Here is a 19,878-nt window from a genome sequence, read left to right as displayed (position 1 = left end):
GGGGGAATTGCTGTCGTGTGGGGATTCACACATGTATGTGTGAGCATGCCACTCAATCAGAGGACAAGGCTCAGCCTGGCCACATCTGGATGTGCAGAGATACTTCTGTGGCCATGTTAGGGTAGTCTGCATTGATCTGATGTTCTAGACCCCCTGGCATCTGGACTGCCCCTGTTCCTGACCCGACGAGATGCTGGGGTGGTCCCTGTAGATGGTTTCCCTGTGCCTGAGGCCTCTTAGTGGGACGCTGTTGTTGTTGTTAAGTGCTGTCGAGTCAGTTTTGACCCATAGCGACCCCGTATAGGGTTTCCAAGGAGTGGCTGATGAGCTTGAACTGCCGACCTTGTGGTTCAAACCAACCTTGCAGTCCAGCTCGTTGACCCACAGCACCACACTGTTGTTGTTGTTATGTGCCATGGAGTCGGTTCCGACTCATAGCAACCCTGTACAGGGTTTCTGAGGCTATACATTTTTATGGGAGTAAAAAGCCTCATCGTTCTCCTGCGGACCGGCTGGTAGTTTCGAACTGCTGACCTTGTGGTTCACAACCCAATTCATAACCACTATGCTACCAGAGCTCCTTCACAGCACCACATTAGGCCTGAGTAATTCTGTCTTTGGGTTTTGCAGGTGGATTTTCTGATAGAAAATGACGCCGAGAAGGACTATCTCTATGATGTGCTGCGGATGTACCACCAGTAAGTGTGTTGGCTCGGGCTCCCATGGACCACCCTGGCTAGCTCTGCATCCAGCGGGCCCTGTGAGGGGTGTTTCTGAGAGATCTCGCCCTCCCATCATCGGGCACTCAGGGAGACAGGAATCAAACTGTCAACGGTATTCACACATTTCAGAAAATACTCACAGCAAGCATCTTGTGCTTGGCTCTGTGCTGGGGGTCGAGGATACACTGTGAGCTAGACAGACTGGCTCCTGCTCTCAGGTGGCTCACAGTCTGATAAGGAGGCTGTTAAGTAGCCAGATAGCGTCCAGGCTGAAATAGAACAAGAAATGTCCTGTGTCAGATGTCTCTCATCACCCACTGGCTCTCATACATCCCACATTTATTTATGAGCCCCTACCACTTGCTGGGCACCATGTGGAATCCTGAAATGAGTAAGATCCAGTCTTTTCCTCGAATCATTTGCATCCTACTGGGGAGAGGGGAACAGACCCTCACCAACACACACACACAAAAAATAACTCTAATATAATATACAATGAAATAACCAAGTAGGGCAAAAGCAGCATCCTGTATGGTTGTGAAGAAAGGATTTTTCACTTCTAACTGTGGGGCAAAGATCCAGGAAGGCTTGAGCTATGTTTTAAAGGATAAGAAGGATTTCAAAAAAGAAAACTTAAAACCCTATAATAGCCCTTGGCCCCAAATAAGAAAATCTAGATTGGTTAATGAAAAGTAAAAAATAATTTCCTACTTTGGGTCCTATTGCTTTCTCTCCTGCTCTTTCAGTCCTGTTGTTATTGTTAGCTGCCATCCAGCCAGTTCTGATTCGTGGTGACCCCAAGCACAACAGAATGCAACATTGTCGGGTCCTTCACCATCCTCACCATCATTCCTAGGCTTAAGTCCATTGTTGCCACCATGTGTCAACCCATCACACTGAAGGTCTTCCTCTTTTTTGCTGACCCTGTACTTTACTAAGCATGATGTCCTTCTCCAGAGAAGGCCAAAGACACAGTCTCGCCGTCGTAACTTCTAAGGAGCATTCTGGCTGCATTTCTTTAAATACAGATTTGTATGTTCTTTTGGCAGTCCATGGAATATTGAACACTCTCCACTAACACCATCATTCAAAGGCATCAATTCTTCTTGAGTCTTCCTTACTTACTGTCCACCTGAGTTTGCATATGAGACAACTCAAAATACCATGACTTGGGCCAAACGCACCTTAGTCCTCACCAATACCTTTGCTCTTTAACTCTTTAAAGAAGTCTTTTGCAGCAGATTTGCCCAATGCAATATGGTGTTTGATTTCTTGACTGCTGCTTCCATTGATTGTGAATTTAGCTACATTGAAATTCTTGACAACTTCAACTGTCTCCATTTATTGTGATGTTGCTTATTGGTCCAGTTGTGCAGATTTTTACTTTTTTTATGTGTTAAGATACAATCCATACCGAAGGCTGCGATCTTTGATTTTCATCAGTAAATGTTTTAAGTCCTCTTTGCTTTCAGCAAGGAAAATTGTTTTATCTGCATCTCACAAGTTTTTAATGACTCTCGCTTCAATCCTGATGTCACATTCTTCTTCATATAATCTAGTTTCTCAGATTATTTGCTCAGCATACAGAGAGAAAAAAAAATATGGAGAAAGGATACAACCCTGACACACACCTTTCCTGATTTGAAACCATGCAGTATCTCCTAGTGTATTTGAACAACTGCCTCTTGGTCTATGTACAGGTTCTGCATGAGCACAATTCTTTGTTCTGGAATTCCCATTCTTTGTAATGTTATCCATAGTTTATGATCCACATAGTCAAATGCCTATGCATAGTCAATGAAACATTTCTTGTTGTTGTGAAGTGCTTTTGAGTCTTTTCCGACCTATAACGACCCTGTATAGGATTTCTGAGGAATGGCTGGTGAGCTTGAACCACCAACCTTGAAGTTCAAACGGCTTTGCCGTCTGGCACATTAATAATCCTTTTTTCTGATATTCTCTCCTTTCAGCCATGATCCAGCTGATATCAAGCAATATCCCTTGCTCCACATCTTCTAAATTCAAATCTGTGGCAGTTACCTGTTGATGTACTGCTGCAACCATCTTTAAATTATCTTTAGGTTTCAGTCCTACTCCTACTTTATTATCAGTAACTTTTCCCTTTATTCCTGATAAGAAGGATTTTAATATCAGGGAAGGGCAGTCCAGGATGAGGGATCAGCATCGAGGCATAAAAGCATGGAAGTACAAACTGTGACTGGAGAACAAAAACAAAAATATTCCAGGGACTAGAACCCAGGTACATAAAGACCATAAATAGCCACAAAGCTGGAGAGGTCGTGGAGACAGGTCTTAGAGAGCACTGAGCCTGCCAAAAAGAATGGACTTTGTCCCGTGGGCGCTAAGGCACCATCAGACAATTTGAGAATTCTTCCTTGTAGAGAAGATTGAATGCCAGTCAGCAGACAGCTGGAGCAGTGTAGGCCTTTGAGGCTAAGGTCTGAACAGGGTGCAGGAGGAGACCTGTGGGATTTGCAGAACTCAGATGCATATCAGAAGTGGAGCTGAGGGTGTGAAAGGCATCACTAACATTTCACACAGAGGGTTTCCTGTTTGGGAAGATCTTGGGCTTTTCAGAAGTAGGCAGAGCTGACCTTGAATGCTGACTCAATTTCATCTGCAAAATAGAAGAGTGATCCCCACCTCACTAACTTTCTCATGAGACCACATGAAAGAATCAAGTGATTTCTGAGCACTGATCCAGTTAAGGACTCAGTAAGAGTGAGTTCCCTTTTCAGGTGAATTCTCAAGGGATGCATAGGGTTTCCTAGGCCTGAGGCCTGTGGATGGGTCCAAGGTCAAGGCTGCTCCCTCTGGAAATCTGTGGCTCTCAAGGGTCATGCCAGAGGTGAGGCTCCAGGGGTTCCTGGTGTCTCCACAGAACCATGGACGTGGCTGTGCTGGTGGGAGACCTGAAGCTGGTCATCAATGAACCTAGCCGTCTGCCACTGTTTGATGCCATCCGGCCCCTGATCCCATTGAAGCACCAGGTGGAGTATGACCAGCTGACTCCCCGGCGTTCCAGGTGCGGAGGGGGCAGTTGGGCTTGAGGTGGGCATGGGAGAGGTCACCCTGGGATAGGAGGTACCTCAGTAGTGGATGCGGCAGGGCTGGCCATTACCACCCTCTCCTTCATGGCAGGAAACTGAAGGAGGTGCGTCTGGACCGTCTGCACCCTGAAGGCCTTGGCCTCAGTGTGCGTGGTGGCCTCGAGTTTGGCTGTGGTCTCTTCATCTCCCATCTTATCAAAGGTGGCCAGGCAGATAGCATTGGGCTTCAGGTAAGTGAGCAGACCTAGTGTGGGGAGCAGTTCTCAGGCTTCCTGCCTCTCTTCCCAACTCAGCAGCCAGACCAAGTAGCACCTGGTCACCCCACTTCTCTGAGCCTCTGGGAAAAAAAGATGTTGGTCCATCCTGACAAGTTTGCACAGACTCACAGGCACTTGTCTGTTTTCTTGAGTCAGTCTGGGAACCCAGCTGTGGCCTCAACCACAGCTGCTACTGCACTACACCGTGTGCTCCCCACTTCTCAAAGGGAGAGCTGTGATGTCCTGCCACCTGAAGCTTTGTCCAGAAGGAGAAATGTGCACCATGTAGTGTTGTACTTCAAGAGTGTAGACTTGGAACCAAAGTGCTTCAGTGTAGATCTTGGCTTTAGCTCATTCACCATGTGATTGGTGAAATTACTTAGCCCCTGTGCCTCAATTTCCTCATCTGTAAGATGGTTGTTGTTAGTTTCTGTGACTTCGTCTTGATCTCATGATGATCTTAGGGAGCACAGAATGAAATGTTATCTGATCCTGCACTATCGTCCTATGCCATCCTGTGCAAACCTGTCAGCATGTACCAGCCTCATTTTGACCAAAAGCTCAGAGAAGTGGGGTGACCAGGTGCTAACTGGTTTGAGACGATATCATTGTCCAGTGCCTTCCAACCCAGGGGGTTCATCTCTGGAACTATATTAGACAATAATTTCCAGTAGATTACCAGGCATTTATTCCTGGTCTGTCTGGAAGCTCTACTGAAAGCTATTTACCATGGTGACTCTGCTGGAACTTGAAATACCAATGGCATAATTTCTAGCATCACAGCAACATGAAAGCCACCGCAGTACTACCAACTGTCAGATGAGTGGTGCCATCTACAACATAGAAATGATGCTAATACTTGCCTTATCAGGTTGTTATAAGGAATAAATAAATTAATATTATTAAATGTTTTTAACAGTACCTGGCACATGAGTGGTGTGTGCTCATTAAGTAAACGAAGAGATGGAGCTATGATGCCTATAATGTGCCAGGTAGCATGCTCACAAGTAGTTCTCACTATACACAGAGAATGTGTCATCTCCATTTGATAGAGTTGTTAATAGAAGCTTCAGAGAGTTGGCTCTAGGCATATAGCCACAGAAGTGGCAGAGTCAGGATTTGAACTCGAATCTCCTGACTGCCAAGCCCAAGGCTCTCTTTTTAGCACTCTTAGGGACTGCGCACCTCGATGTCTAAACAGAGATGGGCAGCTCTCCAGGCCTCACTCCGCCCAGAGCCCAGAGCTGGGCTTTTGTACATCCAGATAAAGGAGGCCCTCCCACCCTGAGCTTCCAGAGCAGAGTGCCTGTTATCAACATCCTAATCTGGGCTGCCAAGCCAGGGGCTTCAGGGGGCTCCTGGGCTAATGTGCAAGATACCACGGAGTGGGGAGTGGAAGCCGGGAGCTGACAGACATGGCTTTGTTCTAAATCCCTGTCTCACGGCTCACTGGTGGCGTCTGAAATTTCAGCCCCTTCAATATTTCCCTCTACCGTGGCACATTTTCCAGCCCAGAAATGCAGCCAGAGAAGACACATAATGGGTCCCTCTCTTGGCATCAGCCGAGGCCCTCTTTTTTCCAGAGCAAGCTGTCCTCCCAGGACAAGCATTTCTCAGCAGTGTATAGTGATGAGAGCATGAGGATGTTTTATTGGTACTTAGTTACCCTTGCCTGTTTCTCAGGCTTATGCGTTATCGACCCTTTCACGGGCTGATGGGCTCGTCTCTCCTTTCGGCTGCTGTCCCTCAGATCCTCACGTCACCGTGGCCCTTCCACAAAGGGCTCTTTTTCAGGGCTCCACTCAGGAGAGGAGAGAGAGAGAGAAAGGAAAGTAGATCTTGCAACTTGAGCCAGGAACTGTGTGGGAATCATTCCAACTAGGATCCTGGGCAAATTCCCATTAGGAACAAGATGGGGAACTTCACAAAGGGGAGCTGGGAGGAGAAGGCCTATATCCATTGACCTATCAGAAGTTCTTATTTCTGGGAAGATCTCATGCCTGAAGTCAGCTGGGAGAAGATTCTAGAAAGCAGAAGAGGGGTAGGTTCAGACACAGTCTGCCTGGGCTGAAAGCCCTGTGCTGATTTGACTTGTGGGACTGGGCTCTGGATGGGGGGCTTGGACCCTCCAATAGGACCCAGCTCTGAGACTCTGTCCTCTGCTAGAAATGTTGTAGATGCTTTTCATTTGCTTGGTGTCTTAACTCTTTCCATCCCTCTTCCCTGAACAGGGATACACTGTGTGCTGCGTAGTTTAGTGTCTTCAAGACTTGGTTGTCCCATCTGCAAAATGGACAGAGTAATCCCTGACTTTCCTGTGGGATTCAAGGGCTCTAATAGGTGGCAAGTATCCAGGGAGGACAGTATGTAAGGAGCTGCAGCCAGGCTTGGCCACGTGCCCTTCTGTTTCACTCCAGATACCTGAGAGACAATGTGAGGCCTGACTTCAAATCCCAGAAGCACTGCTTACTGGCCTTCAGCAAGCCACGTCTGATTGGTAGGGACAGGGATCCCCGCCCTGCAGGGCTGTTGTGGAAAGTAGATGGAAAAAGCAAGTAGTAACTAGAGCGCTTCCGCTGTTCTCCCTACATTACATGTCTCCAGAAACTAAGTGGTCTTTAGTAAAGCCCTTCCTCTTATGCCTTTTGAACCCCTCACAGTCCTGTCTGGTCCCTGAGAAGATTGGGGTCTGTGTCCAAAAGAGATTCCAATGGAAATGCTGAGACGGTGGCTCTGAGAGAGTGTTAGAGAAAACGGGAGTTGGCCCAAAGAGCCCCTCAGAGGCAGTGTGCCTACCCCCCACCCCTACCCAGGCCTTGTGAGAATCAAGTTGCATCCTCTACATGTATCTTGCCGTCAGGTCTCCAAAGGGTCAGCACATATGACCTGCATTGGCCCCAGATTGAAGAGGAACATCCAGGTTTTGCCACGTGGCCTTGTATTACCGTTCTGGACCTCAATTTCAGATGATCTCTGAGGGTCCTTTCAGCCCTGCTGTTACCACCTAAGGAGATTCAGGATTCCTCCCCAGGGCCAGGTGCTTGTTTTTGTTAAATGCCAACTCATAGCGGCACTGTATGTGGTTTCCAAAGCTATAAATCTCTGCAGGAGCAGATGGTCTCATCTTTCTCCCATAGAGAAACTGGTGGGGTCAAACTCTGACCTTGCAGTTTGATGTCCAGTGTTTATCATACAGAACAATCATGCTTCTTGTGGTTGTTATGAAATGCCGTCAAGCTGGTTCCAACCCATAGTGACCCTGTATAGGGTTTCCGAGGAGGAGCTGGTGAGCTTGAACTGCCGACCTTGCAGTTCAAACAGCTTTGCAGTCTGGCACATTAACCCACAGTGCCACACCAGGAGTGAAAAACAGTACCCAGTAGGAGACAATCTCACCATGGACTGTATCCAGGGCTAACCCCAAGGGCTCTGATCTGATGGGCCAAGGGGCCCATCTCTCCTAATCTGCTGTGGCTTTAACCTTGAGAAGAGGGATCTGAACAGAGTTTTTAGAACTCAGGCCTAACTAAGAGTAATAAAATATCATTGTTATAAGTGCCACCAAGTCGATTCTGACTCATAACCACCCTGTATAGCATTTCTGAGGAATGGCTGGTGGGTTTGAACCACCTACCTTGCAGTTAGCAGTCAGTCCAGTGCTTATCCTACAGCATCACACCAGGACCTTAAGGGTAATAATTGTAGTTGTTGTTAAGTTGTTAACCCTATACGATCCTGTATAGGGTTTCTGAGGAGCAGCTGGGGTGTTTGAACTGTAGACCTTGTAGTCCAGTGCTTTACCCTGTTGAGCACTTACTGCGGCCAGGCACTGGCTGGCTGTACATGCACAAGCTTATTTTTAATTCTCACACCAGCCACATGAATATCCCATTTTACATGCATGGAAACCCAAGGCGCAAAATGCTCAAGAGACTTGTCCAAGATCACATAGCTTATAAGAATATAAGCAGAAATTCAAATCCAGGGCATCCGATGCCCTTGCTCTGTGCTCATTCTCTGCTCGTGGCTTACTCCCAAAGTAGAAATTCAGAGTTCAGGACCATGACAGAGTTCAAATATTCACCCGGTTTCCATAGAATGGAAAAGGAGATTGATTGTGTGTGGTCTCGGGCCAGCAGCCATGGATGTTCACCACCCCTACTCTGTCCAATGTTATTATGATTAACAGACTGGGGAGTTTGTTTCTTGGAGACAAGGCAGGACAAGGGCCAGGGAAGAACAGATTGAGGGTGGGTGAAGGGTCATCTTAGTGTGGAATTCAGAACTTGGTGGTGCCCCAGTAGGGCTAGAGGGACATCAAAATGAGGTGCAGAGTCCCGAGCTCTGCTCCCCACATGCTGCACCCCACTCCCTCCTTTGTTTCCCTATCTGTAAAATGGGGCAGAAAGACTTCTTGAAAGAACCACCTGCCCTGGACTTCTCAGTCTGTTGGGGTAGGTTGGTTGTGATGAGGCACTAGGGCATGGCCCAAGTCTTTCTCTGGGGAAGGAATGGTCACTGTCCCCTTTCTGGATGGAGCACCTGGCAGTGGACCTGTCCTAATGCTCGCTCACCTGGAACTCATGCCCTCTGTCTGTGGTCAAGGTTGGGGACGAGATTGTCCGCATCAATGGCTATTCTATATCTTCCTGTACCCACGAGGAGGTCATCAACCTCATCCGCACCAAGAAGACGGTGTCCATCAAAGTGAGACGTGAGTAAGGAGGTCACGGGGGCAGGGTGGAGTGAGGAGCAAGGATGCCCAGCTCCTGGGGAGGAAGAGAGGGCAGAGGAGATATCCTAATCCCCAGGCCTTTCTCCCACAGACATCGGCCTGATCCCAGTGAAGAGGTGAGCAGAACTCAGCCTCACCAGCATCCTGGAGTCAGCCCTGAGGACCCACACCCAGACTCTAGGCCAGCCTTGCTCAGGGCCTAATGTCACCACATGTGACTGATCTAGATTTGGGCCTGGTCCCTCAAACATCTCTACCTAACATCCCTGCTTCCTTTCTATTTTCCCTCCCATCAGCTCTCCCGATGAGACCCTCAAATGGCAGTATGTGGACCAGTTTGTGTCAGAATCTGGGGTAAGGGTCCAGACCACCAGCAATGGGTCTTGGTGGGGTAGTCTTCAAGGAGGGGCAGCCAGTCCTGAAAGAAGGACTTGCTCTGGGCACACCTAGAAGGCTGCTGTGGGACTCTGGGCCCTCAGCCAGGCCCCAGGAAAAGCAGCAATCTAACCTGTGCAGGTACAGCTGGGCATGCCCTGAAAGCCTCTCAAACCCAGGAAGCTACTCGTGTGCATGTGAACTCTCAGTAACCCTACTTCTGTCCCTCCTCCAGGGTGGGCAGGGCACCCTGGGCTCCTCCAGGACTTGGGAAAACAAGGAGAAGAAGGTCTTCATCAGCCTGGTGGGCTCCCGGGGCCTTGGCTGCAGGTGGGTAGCAAGCACAGTCGGGTTCACTCATGTCAGGACAGTATACCTCTGACCCTCTGACACCTCTCCCCATTCTTTGCTGCCCTGCCTGCAGAGACACTGCCCACTGGTGATGGCATGTCATGGTACCTGAATTCCCCTCTGCGTCCCAGCAGTCGTGAAAGGACCAACCAGGCTCATTTTAAAGAGGAGGAAACAGATCCACGGTCAGGGCCATGTCCCTTTGGTGGGGCCTTGAATATAAGAGGCTATTCAGATGGTCAGCTCTGTCATAGTTCCCTTGTCACTTAATACTTTGTGGGCTCCCTTGAAAGGGACACCTGGGAAACCCCAAACAAGCATCAAACCACAGGATGTTCATGTTAAGTCCGCAAGTACTATAGTCGCTCTGTTCTAGGTCCCAGCCCCACTCAGCCACTTACAAGCTCCAGAACCTTGGACTAGTTAGTTACCATGCTGAGCCTCAGTTTATCCCTGTATAAATTAGGGATGACAATACCCACATCACAGGGTTACTGTGAGAAACAATGAGATGATAAAATCTTATGACTGGTAGGTAATAACATGTTGGTAAATATTATTATTTCAGTTACATGTTCTTACAATTTGCTCATTCACGTTCATTGGTTACGTTTGTGCCTAGCATAAGTAGTAAAAAGTTCCTTCTTTCTAGGCAATTACAGTCTCATAAAGAAACCAATCACATGGATATTTAGAGTAGAGGGTGACACGGACTCTACTGAAGCTATATTCTGGGTCAGAAATAGCAAATAGGTTTCCTGCCCTGTGCTATCTCTAATCAATTCATAGTGTCTGCCTGGGGTACCATTCTGGTAAGAGAGTGCTCTGATGGATTAGTGATGTCTGCCAGAAATTTGGGTGGGGAGAGTAGCAAGTTCTCCATCCTTCCTGTAGATGTTTTAGGAGCACTGAGAAGGGAGCAACTAAGTTAGTCTTGGGATGGAATAGGGGGCTTGGTGAAAGCATTGTCGAGAAGATACATTTGAGTCTTAAAGGATAAATTTCCTAGGAGATTGCTAGGAAAAAGAGAAGAAACAGTATCTGTGAGTACTAAGATGTTCTTATTTGTTGTTATGTGCCGTGGAATCTGTTCCAACTCATAGTGACCCTGTACAGGGTTTCTGAGGCTGTAAATCTTTACAGGAACAAAAATTGCAAGTCGTTGGCTGTGGCTGTTGCTCAGGCTGGAGAGGCAGCTAGCGCAGGGCCTTGGGTACTAAGCTCAGAGGTTGGCCAGTATCCTGCGGGACAGGAGCACTGGACATCATACAGGTCCTCTTAGCCCATTGAGAATCAGCAGATGCTGTGGTGGATGAGAGGCCAGGGGCAGAGTCTCACCCACATTGCCCATCTCTTCCTCAGCATTTCCAGTGGCCCCATCCAGAAACCCGGCATCTTCATCAGCCACGTGAAGCCTGGCTCCCTGTCTGCCGAGGTCGGGTTGGAGGTGAGTTCCCAGTGGGGCCCCCACAGAGTGGATATCAGGCTGTGATAACACAGTGATGGAGATGCAGGTGTTTCTCCACCGCCTTCTCTCAGCACTCCTGACGGATGATTCCTCCCTACCGCCAAGGAAGGCTTCGTGTGTGTGTGTGTGTGTGTGTGTGTGTGTGTGTGTGTGTGTGTGTGACATTTGATCACTTTTGCCAGACCTGAGTTCTTGTCCTGAGCTTGGAATGCAGTAATAAGAATCAAGGAATTGACATTCAGTGGATGGTTACTGAGACTAGACCTTATCTTAAGTCCTTAAAGTTTCTGTGACTTCTGAGAAGCAGATACTATTATGATCCTTATTATACAGATGGGGAAACAGTGACTCAGAGAGATTATGTGATTTTTTCCAAGATCATGTACTTAGTAGGGTAGGTCTGGGATTCAAAAGTAGATGGTTGAGCAACTTGGACATTATTGGCTACCCAAAATGGGGGGGCTACAAAGGCAAGAAGTGACTGGCTTACAAGCTTTCCAGAGGGAACAGAGGAAGGTAGCATCTCCACTGAGTAGTTACAATCAGTCTGGGCAGGGCTAATGAAAGGAGATGGGGATAGATCCCTTGTGGTACAATGGTGAATAATTGTTATCAGGACTTACTGCCATCGTTTGAAATGTAAAGGTGGACGTTTTGTAGCAAGGAGGGGAGTGATTGACTTCGCAGTCTAGGAGCGGAGGTCCCTGGGACCATCAAGGGAGAAGAGCAGAGAGTGGGACCCTACCCAGAGAAGCAGTGATGCCAGAGATGGAGGCAGAGACGATGATGTGGAGCTATAGAATGGCTGGAGACTCTAGACCCAGAGAGGGAGAAGGGCTGTGTGCTGATAACCTTTGGTTGGCTAATGATGCATGGAGGGGATTGTAACCATGGCAATGAAATGATATATATGATAGGATGAATGTAAAGCTAATGTTCTCCCATGTAAACTATAACATAATTCACAATAAAACGTTAAAAAAAATTAGATGATCGAATACTAGAGCCAGAACTTTTAATTTCACTGGGAAATTTATTTCATAGCTCTGTTTGGTTTCTTAAACTGCAAAATGGGATGTTGTTGTATGGATTAAATGAATTAGTACATATGTTTAGAACTGTGCCTGGCATATAGTAAGCGATCAGAAAATGTTAGCTATCATCACTATTATTATTACACCCACTTCTCACTTATCAACATGGTTAGGTCCCAGAGACCAGGGCATTATGTGAAAATGAAGGATGATTACTCCTCATTACGTGACTGCCAAACCACTGGGAATTATGGCCCAGCTGAGCTAACACATAGCTTTAACCATTACTGTCACCTTGCTCCTCACTGTTCGTTATTACCAGAGGTACATCAATGATGTGCAAGATAATTGGATAGTAGATGCTTTACTATTATCGTTAATGCGAAATGTCAGATGGGACAGTCAATAACTGAGGAGAAAATGTATTCAACGCTGCCTCTGCTACATGAGAAGCCACAAAGCTTCTTCTATACCTACAAACTGATCTTTAAAGCACATGTTACAAATTCAGCCCAAAAAAATAAATCTCTAATCGTATAATATTAGCAGCTAATGAGAGAGGTGTGGAATTGAGGAATGCCAGGGTGAGCTTGGGGCCCAAGAGGAAGAGAAGAGACACAGCCACTTGAAGGGCAACTGCATGGGGCAGCCCTTCCTGCAGCTGAATGAGTATATGGGGAGGTCAAACACGCTGACCCTTCTCCATTTCCCCACCAGACAGGGGACCAGATTGTCGAAGTCAACGGCATTGACTTCTCCAGCCTGGATCATAAGGAGGTGAGCTGGCCCTACTCTCACCCTTCAGCACCCTGGGCTTGGAGACCTTCTGTGCTCTCTGCTTAGACCATTACGGTCTCTCAGGGCTCAGCTGACAAACTTCCTGTTTCCACAGGCCGTGAATGTACTGAAGAGTAGCCGCAGCCTGACCATCTCCATCGTAGCTGGAGCTGTAAGTCTGGAAGGAGCTAGTGGGGACTACATGACCCCCAACCTCCAGCTCCTGAGACTCAGGTCTCTGCCCCTCACTCTTGGGAAGAGCCAAGGGATCTGCTTCCCTGTAGCCCTGACAGCCCCAGGAGCCCCTGACACTGAGTGCATGGTGCTGAAAGATGGCTCATGCCGTGGCCCTCAGGCAGTGGCAGTGGACGCCCAGGTTCCCCAGGGGACTGATCCAAGGGCCTTTGTTTCTCCCCGACTAGGGCCGGGAGTTGTTCCTGACCGACCGGGAGCGGCTAGCGGAGGTGCGGCAGCAGGAGCTGCATCGGCAGGAACTTCTGATGCAGAAGAAGCTGGCGATGGAGTCCAACAAGATCCTCCAGGAGCAGCAGCAGATGGAGCGGCAGTGAGTGGGCCTGCCCACCCTCCCAGACTAACTCCACACTGCTGCCCCACCTTACCCCTGCATCCTGGGCCTGCTTCATTTCCTCCCCTGAGGCCTGTCTTGAAACTAGATAGGTTCATTGGCAGATCAGCATATCCATTCCATTCCCTTGATTCCAGATCACCTGGCTCCTTTCCTCTTCTTGACCAAGAAGTGTCTCTAATTTTAAAACAAAGCAAAACAAAAAACCCACAGTTGCCATTATGCCAATTCCAACTCAGGGGGACCCCATGAGCATCAGCTAGGATTTTCAATGCTTGACTCTTTGGAAGTGAATCACTACGTTTTTCTTCAAAGACACTTTTGCATGTACTCGAACTGCCAACCTTTTTGTTAGCAGCCAATGCATTAGTCATTTGCACCAACCACTCCAGGACTCTGAGAATTGGGGAAGTGTGGTGCTGCAAGATAATGCACTAGACTGCAAGGTTGGCGGTTCAAACCCACCAGCCACTCCTCAGAAATCCTATGCAGGATCGCTATGAGTTGGAACCCACTCAACGGCACTTAACAACAACAAGCTAGCAGTAGGTAACATTTGTTGAATACCGACCACATGGCTGGCATTGATCAAAGTCTTGTTTATGTTACTTAACCACACAATAGCCCTGGGAGATAGATAGTAATAACCCCACTTTGCTGTTAAGAAGTCTCAGATTCAGCGGAGACCAACTCACACATACCTGAGCTGGGGTTCATACCCAGGCAGTCTGGCTATAGAGTTTGGAACTCCTCATAGGGCTGACAACCTAAGGTGATAAGATCCACCCCATAGGAAGGGTGAAAAATGGACTGGGAGGAGAAACAAGGCAAACAGTTTATAATTCCAAAACTGCTGTCAAAATCCAAACCCAAGATACATTCTAGAATAAGTACTTGGAGGAAGAAGGAAAGGATCTTTCTATCTCCTCCTCACAAAATTGCCTGGAGAATGGCCCCTGAGGCCCCACTGTCCACAGTCCTGGTCTTGATTAACAGCCCTGCCTGGGTCTGGGGCCCTCTCCCGGGAGGATCCTCACTACTAACAGTCACTTTGTATAAAAACTTGCAGATGGCATGTGTAGAGTGTGGCCCACAGGTGGACCTGCCTCCTGGTTCCTCCAGGACAGAAACTGCTCAGCAATGTCAGATTAAATCACACAGGAGCCTGGGGTCTGGACTGTATTGGGAAGTTTCCCCAGCATCCAAGTCAGGTCCAGGTATTCCTAGAAGGGAGCCTGAAAGAAATATTTAAAACTGTTATCAACTCAGGAATAGCCACGGGGAGGAAGGAGTCCAGTTCTCTGGCAGAGACTGAAACATGTCAATCTGCATTTGTGTTTCAGAAGGAAAAAGGAAATGGCACACAAGGCAGCAGAGGAAAACGAGAGATACCGGAAGGAGATGGAAGAGTAAGTGTCCTCAGCTCCAGTGCTAGCCTACGGAGCCCACCAGGACTCCAGCCATTTCCTAAGGCCAGTAAAGTCCACCAGTTTAGGGTTGATAGGACCTGTTGTTGTTAATTGCCCTGGCATAGACTCTGACTCCTGACAACTTTATGAACAGCAGAATGAAACATTGTTCCAGCCTCTGCCATCCTCGTTACCATGGAACCAGATCTAGCCTAGTGTTGTTTCAGTGCTGTGGGGAAACGGGAGTTTAATTCACTGCTATCTTCCCATGTGGCTTCTCCCAAGCCTGTTGAAAATCCCAAAGGGGCAGAAAAAGAAAATCCCAAATGGCCTACAAAAGCTCTGGCTTTAGTCACAGATGGGGCGGTCTTGTTTCAGGATTGTGGAGGATGAAGAGAACTTTAGGAAGCAATGGGAAGAAGACTGGGGCTCAAAGGAACAGCTGCTCTTACCCAAAACCATCACTGCTGAGGTGCACCCGATACCCCTTCGGAAGCCAAAGTGTATGTACCTTGTGCTGGGTGGGGGTGGAGTTTTCCTCTGGGGCCATGAGAGGGTAGTGAGGTCTCAACAGAGAGTCTGACCTCCCTTCACCCCCATCACCTCCTCAGGTGGATAGTCCCTGACTCCCCAGGCCACATTTCCTTCATGGGATGCCAGCTGTGTGTCAGGGCCTCCTGGAGGTCTGCTCCACACACCCAGCTGCCAGTCTCTTCCCTCCAACACAGATTGTAGGCAGGCAGACTTCCCTCTCCCCGACTCAGTGGCCATGGGCTGAAAACCAGACAAAGACATTGCTAGGAAGGAAAGTTATAAATCAGTTTATCTCATGTGCATAGATGAAGAAATCCTCAAGAAAATATTAGCAAATATATAAAAAGTATTATGCATCATGACCACATGGGATTTATTCCAGGTATGCATGACTGGTTCAACATTCAAAAATAAGTTAATATGACTTGTGACATCAACAGGCTAATGAAGAAAAATCATGTGATTATATAAATGGTGGTGGTGGTTATGTGCCATGGAGTCGGTTCCGACTCATAGTGACCCTGTACAGGGTTTCTGAGGCTGTAAATCTTTATGGGAGCAGAACGCCTCATCTTTCTCCCGCGAAACAGCTAGTAGTTTCGAACTGCTGACCTTGCGGTTTGCAGCCCGATTCGTAACCACTACGCTACCAGAGCTCCTTGATTATATCAATAGATACAGAAAAAGCATTGGACAAAATCCAGTACCTACTCAGGACAAAAATTCTTAGCAAACTAGAAATGAAAGGGAACATCCTCAATTTAGTAAAAAACCTACAGCTACGTCATACTTAATCACAAGAGATTGGGTGCTTTTTCCCCAAGACTTGGACCAAGACAAGGATGTTCCCTCTCACCCCTCCTATTCAATACTGTACTGGAAATTCAAGTAAATGCAGTAAGATAAGAGAAGGAAGTGAAAGGAAAACAGATTGGAAAGAAAGAGAGAAGGGAGACTTGTGGCAAAAGTAGAACCGACTCACAGAATTACAATCTTAGTCTGTTGGGTAATGTGTTCTCTTCCTGCCTTGTTCTGAATTGGGGTTGGGGTTCTTATTAGAGCAAGACTGTTGGTCCAAGGCTGATGGATGACTAGGAGAAGCCTACCTAGAGTGCCTCTACCACCTGCATTCTTGTTCACAGACCTTTTTCATGCCACTTCAAGGGCAGAGATGGAGTGGACTATAGGACCCCTGTTATCAACCACAGTCTGGAGGCTGCACCATAATCCTGGGGTCTCAGCTCCCTTTGCCCTTGCCATACCCTCTTTGCATTTGTCTTATGTCACAACCTCCAGTTTCAGCTGAAGCCACCACCAGCTACTCCTGTCTACCTGCTCTCAACTTCAGCTTCCAGGATGTCTCTTCAAGGGAGTGTTCAACAACCAGTATAGGTGGTGGTGGTGGTTATGTGCCGTGGAGTCGGTTCTGACTCATAGCAACCCTGTATAGGGTTTCTGAGGCTTTAAATCTTTACTGGAGCAAAAAGCCTCATCTTTCTCCCATGGGACAGCTGGTAGTTTCAAACTGCTGACCTTGAGGTAAGCAGCCTGACTCATAACCACTATGCTACCAGAATTCCTTTCAGTCTAGGTATTAGTGATGAAAGTTGAGATCAAGGCAGTCTGAGGGCTCCCAGTTGGGCCTTTACCCTACAATAAGGTGTTTTGATTTATAATTGACACGAGGCAGGCTCTATGCCAGCTGATTTTGCTCAGATGACCTCGGAACTTCTGCTATGTGGTAGCCATTTGGGATCCTGTGTTGGAATCTGGACGAGCCCTAAAGGGGAGTCAGTTTGCCACCACAGGCCAAATGGAACAAGGAAGAGGTACAGGACACCTGGCTAGTTCCAATTCACCACTCGCTGTGTGGGGTAAATAGCTCCCAACACATTCCTGCTCAGTCGTGGGGCACAGTGTCATCTCATGGTCCTCTTGGAAGGTCAATGTGTGCTCTTATTCACCTCCCCAGTGACATTCAGGGTTAATTGAGGATGTGGCCAGAGATAAATTCCTGATGAATAATCTGTGTTTTAGACAGGCAGCTAATTTGCTCTCCTGAGTGAAATAGGAGCTTCAGAAGGAGAGAAATCGATTTTAATTGCTGCTTGTGAAAGTAATCCTAGTCAATTTAGTACCTTCCTAGAAACTGGGTCTCACTCAGCTTTGTTACAAACACAACACACCCTCTCAGGAACTATGGAAAATAAAACCCTTTCATTAGCTAGCTATTCATTTAGTGTCTTTTAACCATATCAATCTTTTTGTATAAAAGGCCCAAGCACTTTTTTCCCTTTGCTCCAATGTTTTCTAAAACAGCCCCCAGAAGGTACAAAATTGATGACCAGAGTCAGCTGGCCTGCGCTGGGGCAGCTGCCCAGCCATCCATCTCCATATATACTGACAAGTTCATTCCAATTTGGAGATAAGTCAGGAATGTGCAGTAAGCTCTGAGCCAGCGCAATTCCTGCTTCTCTCCTCATTCCCAAGAGTCTAGAATGGTCTTGACTCAATATATTGAGTCCATCCTCCCCAACCACCCTGCAACCCTGAGGCCTGGTGAGCTGACAGGTTGTACCTGGCTCAGATTTCTGTGCCTGTGAGGGGTGGCTCTTGCATTTCTGAACATACAGGAAAAAGTGTGAAGCATCTACTGCCTAGAAAATGAGGTTGCTCCTCCTAAAGGCACCAGTAGGGCTGACAGTTTCCTCCACCACCACCTGCTCTGAGAGTCTCATACTTGCTTCTGCCCACTTACCTGTGGCTAGCAGGAGCTCTAACATTCTACAGAGCCCTCAAGGAAACCCTATCACAAAGCTCCTCAAAAACTTTCCTGAGCTAAGGCAACAGGGATGGTGGGGGATCTTTAATAAGGACCCCGGAACTAGACGGGACCTTCTAGCCTTTTCTTCCCACTGGACTCCATAAATTATCCCATCTCCCATCATGAACTCCATGAAGTTGAGGTTTTTCCTACTAAACTATTAAATCATCATTTGCTTTCTCATAGTTTTATTAAGTAGTCCTTGTTAGCAAGAGAGCATAACTGTTCCATTATTAAGTAAATGTAATTTGAACCAAAAGCAAAGGAAGTTAACATACAGCCTTCATAGCTCAATGGACAAGTTCTTCTAAGCTTTTAAATATTAAAAAAACAATTCACAGGCAGACTTGTACACTACCTCCAGGAACCCAGATCAGAAGCTACTAGATGGAATGGTTTGCTACTCTGTCCATCTTCTGTCAGAATTCATGCCTTCCTAACCTATGTACCACCTACCTCTTTGGGATCTCCCTACCTTTTCAGGATCCCCAAATCTCCACCTGCTGCCCACACAGCTCAGACATCCAGAGGGACCTAAATCTCCAAGACAAGGGTGCTAAGAAGAGGTCAGGAGGATCCACTCTCTATACAAGTCCTTGGTTTCATCCATCAAATACTCATATTGTCCCCTCCTTAACCATGTCTTCCAACTTTCAACTCACTGCCCAGCAAAATGGTTCTCGTGCCATTATTAATTCAACTGACAGAGAAACTGAGCCCACCAAAATTCAAAGCACTGCATGGACCACCCCAGGTTAAAAAACCTTCTTTCCAGGTTCCTAAGTTCTTCCTGCCTAGGCCACAGGTCCCAGGTTCCTGGGAAGCTCCTCTGGCCTGTCAGACTCCTGACTCTCCCTCTTGGCTCACCAGCTTCCTCCTCTTTTCCTGGGTAGATGATCTGGGAGTGGAGCCCGAGCTCAAGCCCACAGACGACCCAGATGGAGGCACAAAGAAGCAGGGAGAGCAGGTTTGCAGCCCCCGCTTTGCTCACTAGCCTTGCTGCTCTGCTTCCCCTGCCCGGCTCCTCCTAACAGCAATGCAGATGCCCAGCTGTGGGCCAGCATATGGTGGGAACCCCTGGAGTCTGTAAAGCTCCTTTGAGCCCTAACTTGAGGCTAGGACTAATGACCAGGCTGATAAATCAACCCATGCTCACCAATAAGACTGAACCTCTGGCTCAGTTATTTCAATACTGCCTAAGCCCCTTCTTCACTGCTCTGGCCTTGCTCTTGAACTCCCACAACTAATGAAGAATGCCTTCAAAATCCTGCTCTAACCTCAGGCTGGACAAGGGTAGGTAATTGAGCCATCACCCTTAGCCCCAGGGAGGTTTGAGTTTGGGGTATTATCCCCTCATGGCTGAGGGAAGGAAGAGGGCTTGCACCTTAATGATCTGATCTGGGGGAGATACTCTTTTCAGGGAACAGATCCTCTGCCCACTCTTTCCCAGAGCTGTCCCCAGCCCTTGCCTTCTCTTTCAATGTTGAAAATGGAGTACCTTGGTTTGCTCTATGAGACAAGACAGTTTTGTTCTATCTGACAGCAGGTCTAGGCAAAGACCCAGGCTTTCTGGTGTCTCGAGTTATTTCTTGGACTGTGGGGCCTGATACCAGCTAGGAGAGGTCTCGTTGTCTTTCAACCTGGGCTTTGTGTTTGGAGACTGTGGCCGTGATTCCGAAAAGCTCTTCCTTCCACAAGGGGCTTTCTCTATGATTTTTTGGCACTGACTTCTGAA

The 19,878-nt window shown here is 47.6% G+C and overlaps 1 protein-coding gene across 1 annotated transcript in view; it reads left to right on the top strand.

Moving 5' to 3' along the window:
* The first annotated feature begins 636 nt into the window (after positions 1 to 636).
* USH1C (Usher syndrome 1C (autosomal recessive, severe)) overlaps positions 637 to 19,878 on the top strand; it is a 37,143-nt gene continuing 17,901 nt past the window's right edge. The window contains exons 1-14 of the mRNA XM_006865797.1: positions 637 to 698; positions 3,625 to 3,768; positions 3,885 to 4,023; positions 8,656 to 8,764; positions 8,877 to 8,901; positions 9,082 to 9,139; positions 9,396 to 9,490; positions 10,874 to 10,958; positions 12,731 to 12,790; positions 12,906 to 12,962; positions 13,213 to 13,355; positions 14,720 to 14,785; positions 15,164 to 15,288; positions 19,037 to 19,110. Of these exons, the coding sequence (XP_006865859.1) occupies positions 688 to 698; positions 3,625 to 3,768; positions 3,885 to 4,023; positions 8,656 to 8,764; positions 8,877 to 8,901; positions 9,082 to 9,139; positions 9,396 to 9,490; positions 10,874 to 10,958; positions 12,731 to 12,790; positions 12,906 to 12,962; positions 13,213 to 13,355; positions 14,720 to 14,785; positions 15,164 to 15,288; positions 19,037 to 19,110 (1,191 nt within the window). The 5' untranslated portion in view covers positions 637 to 687. The remainder of the gene's footprint in view (positions 699 to 3,624; positions 3,769 to 3,884; positions 4,024 to 8,655; positions 8,765 to 8,876; positions 8,902 to 9,081; positions 9,140 to 9,395; positions 9,491 to 10,873; positions 10,959 to 12,730; positions 12,791 to 12,905; positions 12,963 to 13,212; positions 13,356 to 14,719; positions 14,786 to 15,163; positions 15,289 to 19,036; positions 19,111 to 19,878) is intronic.

The sequence above is a fragment of the Chrysochloris asiatica genome, unplaced genomic scaffold (assembly GCF_000296735.1).
Source record: "Chrysochloris asiatica unplaced genomic scaffold, ChrAsi1.0 scaffold00083, whole genome shotgun sequence".
NCBI lineage: Eukaryota > Metazoa > Chordata > Mammalia > Afrosoricida > Chrysochloridae > Chrysochloris > Chrysochloris asiatica.
This window is presented reverse-complemented; position numbering and strand designations above follow the sequence as displayed.